This window comes from Pteropus vampyrus, unplaced genomic scaffold (assembly GCF_000151845.1).
Source record: "Pteropus vampyrus isolate Shadow unplaced genomic scaffold, Pvam_2.0 Scaffold301, whole genome shotgun sequence".
NCBI lineage: Eukaryota > Metazoa > Chordata > Mammalia > Chiroptera > Pteropodidae > Pteropus > Pteropus vampyrus.
The window spans coordinates 2,225,571-2,239,305 of NW_011889082.1; the positions used below are offsets into that span (position 1 = coordinate 2,225,571).

Genomic DNA, 13,735 nt, shown 5'->3' on the forward strand with positions numbered 1-13,735 from the left:
GAGAAATTATAAGAAATTGTCATTTAAGCTGGATTTGGAGAATGGGTAGGATTTATACTGATAGAATTAGCTTTAAAGTTTGGATCCTAAAAAGAATAGTGAAGAAGTAAGTCTGACTCCAGTGTGGTATTTGTAATGGGTGTAAGTTAGGACCAAATTTTAAATGGCTGTGAATGTTAATCTGAAATTGAAATTTTCCTGTTGGCCATGGGAAACTTTTGAAGCTGTTAAGCAGTGGAATGGCATGAAATAGGTTTGTTACTGGAAGATTGATCAGGAATCAGAGAGTGGAAACAGCAGATTGAATCTAATAGCAAAAAACAATCTGAGCAGGAGATTAAGAGCCTGAATGAGATAGTAGAACAAGGGTAAAAAGAAGAGACAAATCTGAGAGACGCTAGAATGTGATGGTTGGATATGAAAGTACAGGATCCCCAAGCAAACACGTTTTGTTAAGTGAAAAAAGCAAGACCCAAAAGGCTATATGTTGTCCAATTCCATTTACATGACATTTTCAAAAATACACAAAACTAGACAAATGGAAAAAGAGATCAGCAGTTGCCAGGAGAGCCAAGAGAGGATGATTACTAAGGGGCTCCATGGGGGACTTTTTGGAACAAGGTACTGTGGTGGAGGATAAATGACTCTGTGTATGTCGAACCAGCACTGTACACCAAAAAGTGAACTTGACTATATGCAGATGAAAAAATAAGTCAACTAACATGTCTAGGAATGGAACACAGACTATGATAAGATGAATCTAACTGGTATACATATGTAAATCTCACACACACAAAAAAAGATAGCAAAAGAGTTGCCCCAAGTAACTATGGAAAAGTGTTGAATGGATTCTGTAAGGGAAAAAAAACAAAAAACTGTAAATAAAAATTGTACTATAGTTGGTAAATTCGTGTCTCATGGGGGTTTAGGTAGCAATTCTGAAACTGCACGTGTGCTAGGATTGAGTAACAAATTGTAGATACTTGGAGACAAGTTTCTCACTGTTAGAGAAAAGAGTTATCAAAAAGCAAGAGGAAGACTAGAGTGGCACTTGATTGGAGTTGGAGACATTAATATAAACATATTTGATAGATACAAAAATAAAAGTTTGTGTGTATACATAGGTTAGTACACATACATATATTACCTAGCCCTGTCTGATGAAAAGACCTAGGAGTGATACCCCAGTGACAGCAAGAACACCTACCACTAAGATCCTGGGTTTTAAATATTCTCAATAACAGGAACCATGGTTCCTTGGAAAAATGTCATTTCAGGGCTACTGCAAGGGAAAATACAAGATGAGCTTGGAACTAGTCCCAGAATATAAGGAGATAACTAAAGAAAGGATGGGGCTTATCAAAAGGATACAGAGTAACCTGAGAGATTTCCCACTGGTGAAAGCTGAAAGAAGTCAAGCAACAAAATAATGATAGTATTAGGTTATAACCCAAGTAATAAAATATCTATGAGACCATACTGATGTAAATAAATGATAAAATAAATAAATGGTGAAGAAGCAAATTTTTCCTACAGAAGAATTCAGAATAATAAAGGTAGAAGTGATGGGAGAAATAGGAAATCACAATTAAAACACCAGTAATTGCTACAGGCTAGATTCACTGGAGAATGCTAAAATCAGTGGGAGAAACATAGAATATTGCATAATCTCAAAATATATTGTACAAAACATTGTACAATATCAATTGCTATGCTGATTTTAATGTACACATTTTAACAAATTAATACTCCTCTCTCTAGGAAGTGGAACTTAATACTCCCCCCCTTCAGTTCGGGCTGAACTTAGTGACTTACTTTTAATAGAGTATAGAAAGGAAGTGTGATAACTTTACAGTGGAGTAAGCTAGCAGACATTACCTTAATCAAGTGATCAAGGTTAATATTGCCAGTCATGTTGATACCATATTCCTCATAATATGGTGTGGTATCAAGGGTACTTCACCTCTGTGGTATTCTTCCTCTAAATTCTGTAACACCAGTCTAATAGTGAGAAAATATCAGACAAGGATATTCTGCAAAGTGCCTGACCTGTAGGCACTTCAAAAGTGTCATGGTCATGAGAGGCTGTCACAGAAATATGGTATTGTCTAGGGATCCCTAATGTCTATGCTACAAGGTCAACTTTAGAAATTTAAAGATGAATATGCAACTTTGGGAGGCAGAGAAATAACCAAATGACTTTTGCTCTCGATATATTCTGCTAGTTTCAAGAGCCTTGGGTAGGTGATGGGTTATCTGTTATCTCCCTATGCACCATGGAGTTTCTGTACCCAGAAGTGACCTGTTAGGCAGATTCTTTGAAACGACATGTTAAATACTTAATGTTTTTCTGGAGGTCACTGAAAATTACTTGGGTGCCTCAAAAAGAATAACAAATTAAATATTTGAAGTTTTTGTTTTTAGCTACATTGTATTACATAGGGAACTTTTAGATAATCTTTAATTTTCTTTCATTAAATTTGAATATAGATAAGTACAACCTATTGTTTGTTCCTGGCTTTTTAGGGTGGAGACCAAGAAAGCAAATGGTAATATTGTCAGTTTCTCATTACAGTCTTCCCACCTTAAAAGGAATACAAACACTGACACTTGTATCATATTTAATGTAAAAAGTGATCTGTTTTAGCCACCTTAAAAGGAATACAAACACTGACACTTGTATCATATTTAATGTAAAAAGTGATCTGTTTTAGCCAGTGCTATTGCTGAAGCGTTGCCTCCAAATACATCACACACTAACTGAGGTGTGTATGTGTTCTTAGCTTTGATTTGGTTATTTTATTTTCAGTATTAAAATCTTAGAAGCAGTGATTGTACAGTTCTTGAACTTGTGTGGGTACCCAGGTGATTTGTCCTGCATCTGTGAACTCAAGGACTAAATGTGGCAGTGACTACTTAATGACTCTGATTACATGAGAACAGTCTAGTGATCCTTTGCGTTTTGTTTTTGTTTTCCAGAGTTGCTATGATGGAAGTCAAAGCGAAAAAAAAATTTACAGGAAAAGGTACAAGGACATCACAAGAGAAAAACAGATTTCATAAAAACAATGGTAAGATAGCCATACCAAAATATGCTTCTCATGTGGTATTTTGGTCCTTATAATTGGAGGGAGGGTTGATGGGATGAAAGGACATGTGCAGATTACAGTCTGTATTCGTCGGTTGGAATTAGATTAAAATAGTAGAAAGAGCAGGTATATGAGTTTGTATGTACCCTGTGAAACTAAGACATTTAAGAAATTGCCAGGATAATTAGGAGATGCTATCCTCATGAAAAAGCCCTTATGTCGGCTAGTGATGCTGTTGCTTCATGTTGGTCACACTAATTCACCACATTTTATTTTAGTGTTTGATAAATTGTAGCTGATTAATACATTCTATTGGTAAACCAAATATCTTTATCTTCAAGATTTCTAATTGCGATGTGTTTACTATTCCATCAGGTGTCAGTATTGCAAAACAGAAAAGTCAGAGTCAGTGTAAACGACTAAAATGTTTTTCTATATAGTCTTTTTTTTGTTGCAGCAGTCTTAGGGCATAGCTATTGTAGTTTTCATCTCATTTGTTGGGTACTTAATTTGCAAGCTTTGTTGACCAAAGAAGATTTTTATCAAATAACTTTATTCTAGTTAAAAAAAAACAAAACAAAAAACTGGAAATTTTGAAAAATTAACATCTTAATTTGTCTGTATGGTATACCTCCTAAATTTTAGTGTTTATTTTATTCTTAGATTCCTGTGATGTTATTGGACCATTGGAAATTATGTGTAAAGACTTTAATGACATGGAGTCAAAGTAGAATACATATAAATAATACCTCATCTCTACTATATACTTAAAACAGAAGTATACACCAGACTGACAACTTGTTATCCCTAGAATTATGGATAGTTTTTATTATGCATTTTTCTACTTTCTAGGTTTTCTATAATGAACTTGTATTATAATTTTATAATTAGAGAAAGTTTTAAAAATTTGTTGTAAGCTTTTAAATCCTACTGTGCTAGTAAGACAAAGTTAGACAAAGTATGTCTTACTAAAGAAGATATACTTTTCTGTAACAAATAACACTCAGTGTATAAAAGAACTCTAGGCTCAGGATCATTGCACTAATAATTATTTATTATCATCACTAGATTCTGGTTCTTCAAAGACATTCCCAAGGAAGGTTGTTAAGGAAAGTGGACCTAAAACCACACCTAAAAACTTTGAGAAAAGTGCCACAAAACCAGGGAAAAAAGGTGTCAAGCAGTTCAAGAATAAGCAGCAGTGGGATAAAATACCAAAGAACAAATTCCAGCAGGCAAATAAATTCAACAAGAAGAGAAAATTCCAGCCAGACAGTAAAAGTGACGGTAAGCACTCTTTTCTTCAGCATAGTTTTTTTTGGAAGCTTTGCCCTGCCTGAGCTAATGCCAGAACCACTGTGCACAGAGCCTCTGGAAACCTATTAAAGACCTCCCATTCTTGTTTCTTGACAGGCAGCATTTGGGGTAGAGAGTAAATGGGATCAAATAAACAACAGAGAGCATCTTGCCAGGTCAAAATTGTCTGAGTGCTTAGTTTCTCATGTCCTAGGCCCTTGCTGAATTACCTTGGCTGTGGAGTTAAGCTAAGTTGTAATGGCTTCATACAGAGGACTCTCAATAAAATTTTCCTTTCTGTAGGCTAAAATGTTTACTTATTCAGTCATTTATTGCATAAGTATTTGAGTTTTCTATGCAGTGTGCTTGAAGATAGAAAAAAATAACCATCAAGGGTACAGGTCCTGACTAATTAGCATAGAAGCCAGCCTTAAGCAACTAGTATGTCCAGGTAAATATCTGCCTTGACTAAGGTTGTCTCAGTGAACAAGAGACATATAGACCCTGCCCTTACAGAGCTTAGGCCACTCTAATATAGTCAACCCATCAGATGGCTCAGATCTAGCAGACAATTTCAGGGATGATATAGTGAACACACAGCAGATTTGACTTTAATTGGTTCAGGACAAGTTGCTAACTGATGGGATGTACTAGTAGGGCTCCTATTTGTCTATTGAAACAAACTGCTAATCTCTTCAGTACAATGTTCCAGGGTCATTTCTAACCCAGAGCTTTGCTGTGTGTTGTATGACGTGCCCCTCTTGTGAGTTGTCTTGCCTGGTCTCCAGGTTACATGTGCTGACATACATATACCACCTCTGCAGCATCATGAGAATTTCTCTGGTGTCTTTTTATCCAACATGGCATATCCTAACACTGCTCCTTTGCTGCCAACTGAGACCACTGTCATAGGGTCTTCTCAGTCTAGTTCCCTAGCCCTGGTCCCTGCTCTCTGCTTTGCTTAAGGTTGCTCACTGGAGGGACAGCAGCCTTCAAACAGGGAGGTTGGGAGAGAGGAAGAGAAGAAAAGTTTCTATGTTTCTCATTAGGCTTGCAGGATCCTTTCATGCTCTGGCCCCGTTGTTTTTTCTTTATCCCTTTCTTATCTCCATTACAACCACACACTACAGTTTCTCTTGCAGCTTCTCTTTCTCACCTCCTCTTTCCTACCCTCTCTGATAGGTCCTAAATCTTTCATTCTCTACTGGAATTCTTGGCACCTTTATTTTAAACACACACACATTCTCACATTAAGATTCTGTCATCTCTCCTTTTGCTATGGGAGATAAATGTTCCTGACATCTCAAAATGGAACTCCGATTTTGTTTTCTCATATTTTTATACCAGCAACTGAGGGGGATTGGATACTAAATATCCCCTAAATTGGTGTATGTACTGCAGCCTAGCATGGCATATGTTAAGAGTGCCCAAATGTTGTGGAATTAAATTATCCTCTGGAGTATAGTATAGTACCTGATGCCCTAATGATAATTAATGATAAATATGCCCTCTGTTGCCTGCAGTCCTCTATTATCAGGCCAGGAATAAATAAGAAACCTGTAAGGGAAATAAATATTTTATAGTATATTGTATAGCCATTAAAAATTATGGTCTTGAGGAATATTTAGTTTCATGGAGGAATGCTCACAATACTAAGTGAAGACAGTAAGAGTCTGAATTTTTTAGAAGGTAATAGAAAACACACATAGGAAAAAGACGAGAAGGAAATAAAATGTTAATGGTTATATCCGGGTTTGGGGATTACAGGAGAAATTCGTTTTTTGTATTTTCTAAGTTTTTTTATAGTGAGTGTATTTTTAATCAGAGAAAGGGAGATTTTTAGAAGAAACCTCCAAGGGTTCTTTGCAAGATACTCATGTTTAATAATACACATTTTATTAAGTTGTTCTTTGTTTGGCCTCATCAGGATTTTTGATTCACTTGGTAAATTACTTAGATTTTGAGGACAAAAAATACAAATAGACACTTGACCTTTATAGAATTACTCTGTAGAGAACTTAGGAATTTTGATTGTGCATTGTTGAGTAACAGGCAGCACAGCTTAAAGTTTCAGAGTTGTCATTGGATTTGAATCCTGACTCTACCATTTACTAGCTGTATGACCTTGCACCAGGAACCTAACTGCTTGGTGTCTTGTTTTTCCAAAAGGAGAACGAGTGTAATAATAGTACCTCTTAGCAAATGTCAAGTATTCAGTACAGTATTAAGGATGGTCATCATAATAGAGATATATTATCTCTAGATTTACTCATCCTACATGGCTGTGACTTTGTACCCTTTGACCAGCATCTTTCCATTTCCCCTGCCTCCCTAACCCTGGTAACTGTAGAGAGCCAGATCTGAGCCGAACATGTGGTCGAAGCATTGGCAAAGCCATGCTTGACTGATTGAAGCATTGGCAAAGCTATGCTTGACTATGTTGCAGATCCTGTGGCCAAAGCATTGGCAAAGCCATGCTTGACTGTGTTATAATCTGCCAAGGGCAGAGAAGCAAAACAGTGAACAGACAGCTGCTTGCGGTTTAGCAGAGATAACCGGGTACAGACAGGCCTTGGGAGATTATTGTTGCCAGCAAGTTTCAAGTCCTGAGAAGAAGACTCCCACCTACTCCTTGACCTTCAAAAGTATATAATGAACGCGCTGAGCTTACCTCAGGGTCACTGTAACTCCATCTGAGTGCAGTGTCCCACCTGGCCCCAGCTTTTGTATATACTGTCTCTGTGTCTTTCTTAATCCTCTGTCGCCCCCCTCTCCCTCAGGTTAACCCTCTCATTGTGTTGGTCGCAGCAGGTAACCACTGTTCTCTCTGCTTTAATGTATTTTACTTTTTTAGATTCTACATGTAACTAAGATTTTGCAGTTTTTTTCCTTTCTGAGTCTTGTAAAAATAATAATAATAATAACAATACCTTACAGTAGAATTGTGTTGTAAGATTTAAATGAGCCACTACATAACAGCACTGAGAAAAGTGAATTTTTGAATGCATTGTTTTTTCTGTTTTGATTTGGACTAATTAATTAGTTGGGCTAATTAATTAGGACTAATTTTTGTTTTCATGAAGAAATGATTATAACTAAAGTCCACGAACTTAATGTTCTAAAGTAGAATTTTATTTTACAATTGAAAAAGATGCTTAAAATTTTTTGCTTTTATGATTTTTAGTTTCCCTTTTTTTTTAGTAGGTATCCTCTTAAGAATCAATAAATAGCTGTTGAATGAGTGAATAGTTGGTTTCAATTGAATTTAAAATGGATAAACTGGTAAGAAAATGAAACAAAATATATTTATAGAGAATAATGTTTTCCCTTCTAGTTTCCCCAATGAGTATAGATCCTGATCAGTGATTGTCCTGTGTACCTGACTTGTACTATGGTACTCAGAATGCTAAATGTAATTGAAAATAATTTTTATAATGACTAGAGTCAGCAGCCAAGAAACCTAAATGGGATGATTTCAAAAAGAAGAAGAAAGAACTGAAGCAAAGCAGACAACTTAGTGATAGAACCAACTATGACATTGTTGTTCGGGCAAAGCAGATTTGGGAGATCTTAAGAAGGTAATGCTACTTAATGGCATCTTTATTAGTCCCTTTGAAATGATGGAAGAGTAACAGTGTACCTTGTAAATAGTGAGATGTCCTAAAATTAATGACATAGCACTTGGGTTATTTAGAGAGTACTCCTAACACTCCAGTAGAGGCATCGGAATTTGAATGTCTGCCCATTGCAGAAATGTGTTGAATCATTAGGATGGTGTCAGATATGTTTGTGAAAACGTATGAGAGTTAAATTGGATTTGACATCCTTCCTCAAAGATTTCTGAGAAAATGAAGGACAATTTCTTATCGGCTAGATTTTGAGATACTTAAGTATTTGGTATCTTGGACTTGTTTTATTATTTTCTTTACTTTTGAAGTTCTGGCTGTTAGATTTAGATTGATGCATGAAATTATACCTTGTGAGATGAGTTTCTGCCTTTGAGAAAATTACTTTTCTCTGGCTGCTCTGGAATAGTAATTTTAATGTCAAAAGGTTTGCTGCCTTCAAAGAGAAAATCATACTGAACTGGGTGAACATACCCTGAAATGGTTTTTTGTTTTTTGTGTTTAAAATAATGTCTTTACTTAAGCTACATTTCCTCCCTCTTTTATTCTTATTTATAGAAAAGACTGTGACAAAGAAAAAAGAGTAAAGTTGATGAGTGATTTGCAGAAGTTGATTCAAGGAAAAATTAAAACTGTAAGTAGAGCATACTCATAGTTACAATCTTAACAATTGAAATTGACTCACTCTCAATACACGGTAGCTGACCATTCATTACAAGTGAAATTATTGTTGTTTTAAATATATTTGGCCCAAATTTCCAAAGCCTTTTTATAATACTGATGAAATAAAAAATTTAATAGGGAACTTACTGCTGGGAAATAATAAAAACACTATCAGGTATTTCTGTCATTTTTTTTTAATAATTAAAATAAATCCGTGTTCTTCCAAGTTATTTTGAAGAATTTACTAGTTCAATAGTATGTGCTAGAATGTCTTGCTCTGAACTCCATATATGTTTTTATGTTCTGAATTGCTGGCTTTTTTTATGTATGTGATGCAAACATGATTACTTCTTTTGTTCCATGCTTTTGCAAACATGCAAAGATCTGAAAATATGATAGATTTGGGAGTTCTAAAGAAATTTTCTTTGTTGCTGTTTAACTTTGTTTTATAATAAACTTCTTTTGACTCGTGTATTTGGATAAATACTTATAGTGACTGTTCACTTGTAAGACAACAGCTTTGGGGACCCTGAAGGGGCAGCCCTTGCCAAAACACGTACACAGTTCTATTCAGAGTCTGTATTGCAGTTTGAAGGAATGTCTTGAAATAGCAAGTTCCCAGCTATGCTTTCTTATAAATCCAGCAAGATCTTTTTAGAACAGAACTGCTCCTCAGCTCTAGCAGTCTGGTATCCTCAATTCATAAATATTTTACAGTCAAAATCCTTTCCCAATTACACAATTACACACATGGGATATTACTGCATACAAATGGACTTGGAAGTTAGTCTGGTGTTCACATCCTCACTCTGCTGCTTAACATATATGCCCTCTTGGACAGTGACAACCTAATTATTTACTGTTTGCTAAGAATTGCAGTAACCATGCATATGTTGTCTCCTTTACCTTAAGATCCTTATCCCTATTAGACATTTCATACATTCGGGACTCAGACAAGTTTCATCTCCAGGGTCACAGGAGTAGCAAGTTCTTTAACTCCTCGTAAACTTACTTTTCTCATCTGTAAAGTGGGAACGACAAAAGCCAACTCTTAAGGTTGCTTTGAGGTCTAAAGGAGACATCTATATTTAAAGCATGTTTATTAGTTATATAGTAAGTAGTCAATATATGCACAAAAACAGCCATATTTATTTTTTTTATTTTTATTTTTTTTTAGTTTTATCATAAATGTTTATACAAATTTCCCTTAAGGAAATACTTCCAAAATCTATGGACTTTGGAGGTGTGCCTTCACCTTCTCGTTTGTTGGAATTAAAAAACTTTGAAGACAGACTGAGCAAATAATAAGCACTATTAAAGTAGACCGGTACTATAGCATAGTAAATAATAATTTTGCATACATGATTGTTTGTGGTTATTGCTATAGAAAATTGATCAGCAAGCCCTTCATTGAGCATAATCCATCTGGTACTTGTGAAGGGGAGATGGGTTGGAGAATCAGATTTGAAACAACAAATTTCTAGGAATATAACTGGATAGATATTTGGGGATCATAATGAAAATGTGAGAAATGGGAGGATTAGCTTATAATTATCAGTATGTGTATACATAGTTTTACTTATGTAGCAAGGCTTTTAGACCTATTTTGTAACTATCCCTTTGTTTGCCAAAGCCATACATTCTGAGATCATTTATATTAAAAAAGAAATCATAGAATAATAGAATTTTTGAATTGGAAAATTCTCATTTAGGGAAAGTAACTTTCAAAGAAATGAGAAATAGAGCACATATAATCATTGGACAGGTTTGGTTTGATTGGGTTTTGTTTTACTTAGTAATGATAAGAATCTTGCAAAATGATTAAATCTATCCCTGTCTCAGTGCCATATCATAGGCAGCAAAACCAAAAAATGTCATTTTGTACAATTAAAACAAGTATTTCTACTCCTAAGTAACTTAGATTTAATTTTATCTGTGAAGACCCTACCTTTTTCCTAACAAGGCATTCTGGAAGAGGTAGCTACGACAGAAACATAAATCTTCAGAGAGAATTAGTCTAAAGGCTCAAACTGTCTTTCCTACAGATTGCATTTGCACATGATTCAACTCGTGTGATCCAGTGTTACATTCAGTACGGGAATGAAGAACAGCGAAAACAGGCTTTTGAAGAACTGCGAGGTATTTCTTATATATTGAAGATTAATTGTAATCATTTTTAATAAGTCACTTGTTTTCTCTTGAAATACCCAAGACTGTCCTGGAAAATAATTCTGTTGTAGGAAAGCAATGTATCCTCTGCAGGACCTTTTTTTGTTTTTATTTGTTCTTTGCCTGGGACAAATAGAGAGTTATTTGTGTTCTCAGGATTGCGCTTTTATTTAGTTCTTTCCTTTGTTTTTCAGATGATTTTGTTGAATTAAGTAAAGCTAAATATTCCAGAAATATCGTTAAGAAATTTCTCATGTATGGGTGAGTTGTTTTATTTATAAAATACATATATTTTAGTTTTTTAAAGGTATGGCTGTTGATCATGTACAAATGTTACTTAAAAGTTTGTGGCCATAACAATAGCCCTCAGCAGATGCTTAGAATATTGCCAGGGAGTATGGTCTTAAAAACAGTTATTGAAATTAATGTAGAATTAATGGTATTGCCTTCACCATTCTTAAGAGTATATCTTGAAGCCCTGGAGAAGATAAGTGGAATAATTAACTTGTAATTTGTTACCAGTGTTTGGAGGGTAGAAGGTTGGGCGTGGGGTGGCGGGGAGAGTAGACTCAGAGGTACAGTCAGTGGGTCAGGAAGTGTCAAGATGGGAGGATTTCCTAACTTTGGTGGAATTGATACTTGTCTTGATTTCTGTTTCTGAGTTTACTAAAGTGCCAAAATATGCTAACCAACAAAAAAAAGTACAGTTGACAAAATTTTCAAAAACTGTTTCTAACTATAATTATCAGCTGCTTGATTTTTTTAGGATGTAATATAAATACTTGTATTATGCCCAGTTTTAAAAGAGCATCCTTAGAATATGTTTTGTTCATATTTCCATACATCTTTGACTTTCACCTTCTCTTTTTCTCCTTCTCTGCTTTTTTCGAGCCAAACAGTTAATAATGGGAACTGACATTTATTGAGCATTTATTACATGCTGGTCACAATTCTTAACTCTTTTAATCGTCACATCAACTTTATTCTTTCTGTTTTCTGAATGAAGAAGCAGAGGCACAGAGAAGTTGAATAATTTGCTTAGAGTTGGCAGGCTGACTACTGAGTAATTTAAAAAGCTTGAGGTAGAAATACACGCAGTTTGATCTTCCTTCACATAAGCATTTCTCTGTGGTAGCACTGCCCCCTCATGATGAGTTGGCCTCAAGAGTTAGGTTGGTGTCAAGTTACTTTTTTTGCCATCCAGCTTCTTATATCACTTATCTTTTCCCATTATCCCATTGGGTTTAGGAGTAAACCACAGATTGCAGAGATAATAAAAAGTTTTAAAGGGCACGTGAGGAAGATGCTCAGGCATGCAGAAGCTTCTGCCATCGTAGAATATGCATACAATGACAAAGCCATTTTGGAGCAAAGGAACATGTTGACAGAGGAGCTCTATGGGAACACATTTCAGCTTTATAAGGTAACATTTTAAGACAGTTTTTCTAGCATTTTTACTTTTTCTGTGTACTTTTCCTTACCTTCTGATGCCCTATTTTCAGAATGTATTTTTACTTTGGCGGGTCCTTTAAGAGACCATCTCTTTGATTATTTTGTCTCTAGTGTATGAAGTAAGTGATTAATACTTTCTCTTCCTTCCAGAGCACTATCTTTAAATTCTCTTTGGAACTACTTTTGTTATACCCTCCCAAGGGCTCTGTGTAAAACTTCAATATGTTTATTTCTGTAGTCAGATAGACTGAAGTGGAAGACTCTTAACAGTTAGTGAAGCTTTGTAACCACCTCCTAACCAGCTCTGGCTGAAGTGCATCAGGCTCTTGGTCGCTTCCTTTTCCTGTGTTTCTTTATGTGTGTGGATTACCCTTCTCAGGTTACATCTAGAGAGGAAGGGTAGAAGAGAGACCTAACTTTGGCTACAGTACAGGGATTGAACTGAAAAAAGCCAATAATGGGACTAAGATAGTTAAAGTATCTATTTCAGACCTTGAGACATAAATACCCATACTAATATCCAGGGATACATATTCAATCTTGGGTTGCCTTCACTAGTCAGGTTCAGTTCCTGGTTTGAATTTAGTGCCCTATTTCTTTTTTAACATTCACAATAGAAATATGTAGATAATTACAAAACACAATGTGGCAAGGATTTTCGAGCTGAGTGCTTGATCTTGTGATTAGGCACATACTAGGTGCTTGCCAACTACCTGTTGGCTGGGTGAGTTGGTTTATTGTTTAACCTGGCATTTTAAGAACCTTGGTGGGCATATAGGCTGAGAACAGATAATCAAGAATTATTTCATGAGTATATCTACAGCAGGGATTTTGTTATAGGAATATGACAAATCTGAAATTTTTTTGTTTTTAAAATGACTAATTGATTTTCTTTGTTATAAAGCTGGATAACTTGATTAAATTTAGAGGGGTTTGATTTTCCTTCTGTTGCAGTCAGCGGATCACCCAACTCTGGACAAAGTATTAGAGATACAGCCAGAAAAACTAGACCTTATCATGGATGAAATGAAACAGATTCTAACTCCGATGGCCCAAAAGTAAGAAAGCTATTTTTGTTTTTTCTGAACGAGTAGCCTTTGAAAGAGGAAGGTTTTATATAACCCTTGCATAGGAAAGGTAGATAGTTGTCCAAATATAGTCTGTTATTTAAATTGAATTGTAAGACTTAGAAATCCAGGAATGTGACCTTCTTGGCATTTGTACCACAGCGGGTGGTTAAGGCATAGCCTCAGACCAGATGGCCTGGGTGTGAATTCTGGTGACCCCCTCAGTTACTAATTGTGTGTGACCTTGGGTAACTTAACCTCTCTGTGCCTCAGTTTCTATATCTATAAGTTTGATATTATAATAGTATATATTTCATATTTTTTTGAGATTAAATGGGTTAATATTTTCAAAACATTCAGAAAAGTCCTTTGC

At 35.4% G+C, this 13,735-nt stretch overlaps 1 protein-coding gene across 2 annotated transcripts in view; it reads left to right on the plus strand.

Annotated features, from left to right (window-relative positions):
* The window catches only part of PUM3 (pumilio RNA binding family member 3), a 36,757-nt gene that overhangs the window by 1,755 nt on the left and 21,267 nt on the right, over positions 1-13,735 (plus strand). For both annotated transcript variants that reach the window (XM_011376669.2, XM_011376670.2), the window contains exons 2-9: positions 2,980-3,071; positions 4,158-4,376; positions 7,828-7,963; positions 8,570-8,645; positions 10,720-10,813; positions 11,038-11,104; positions 12,092-12,266; positions 13,250-13,353. In XM_011376669.2, the coding sequence (XP_011374971.1) occupies positions 2,987-3,071; positions 4,158-4,376; positions 7,828-7,963; positions 8,570-8,645; positions 10,720-10,813; positions 11,038-11,104; positions 12,092-12,266; positions 13,250-13,353 (956 nt within the window). In that variant the 5' untranslated portion in view covers positions 2,980-2,986. The remainder of the gene's footprint in view (positions 1-2,979; positions 3,072-4,157; positions 4,377-7,827; positions 7,964-8,569; positions 8,646-10,719; positions 10,814-11,037; positions 11,105-12,091; positions 12,267-13,249; positions 13,354-13,735) is intronic.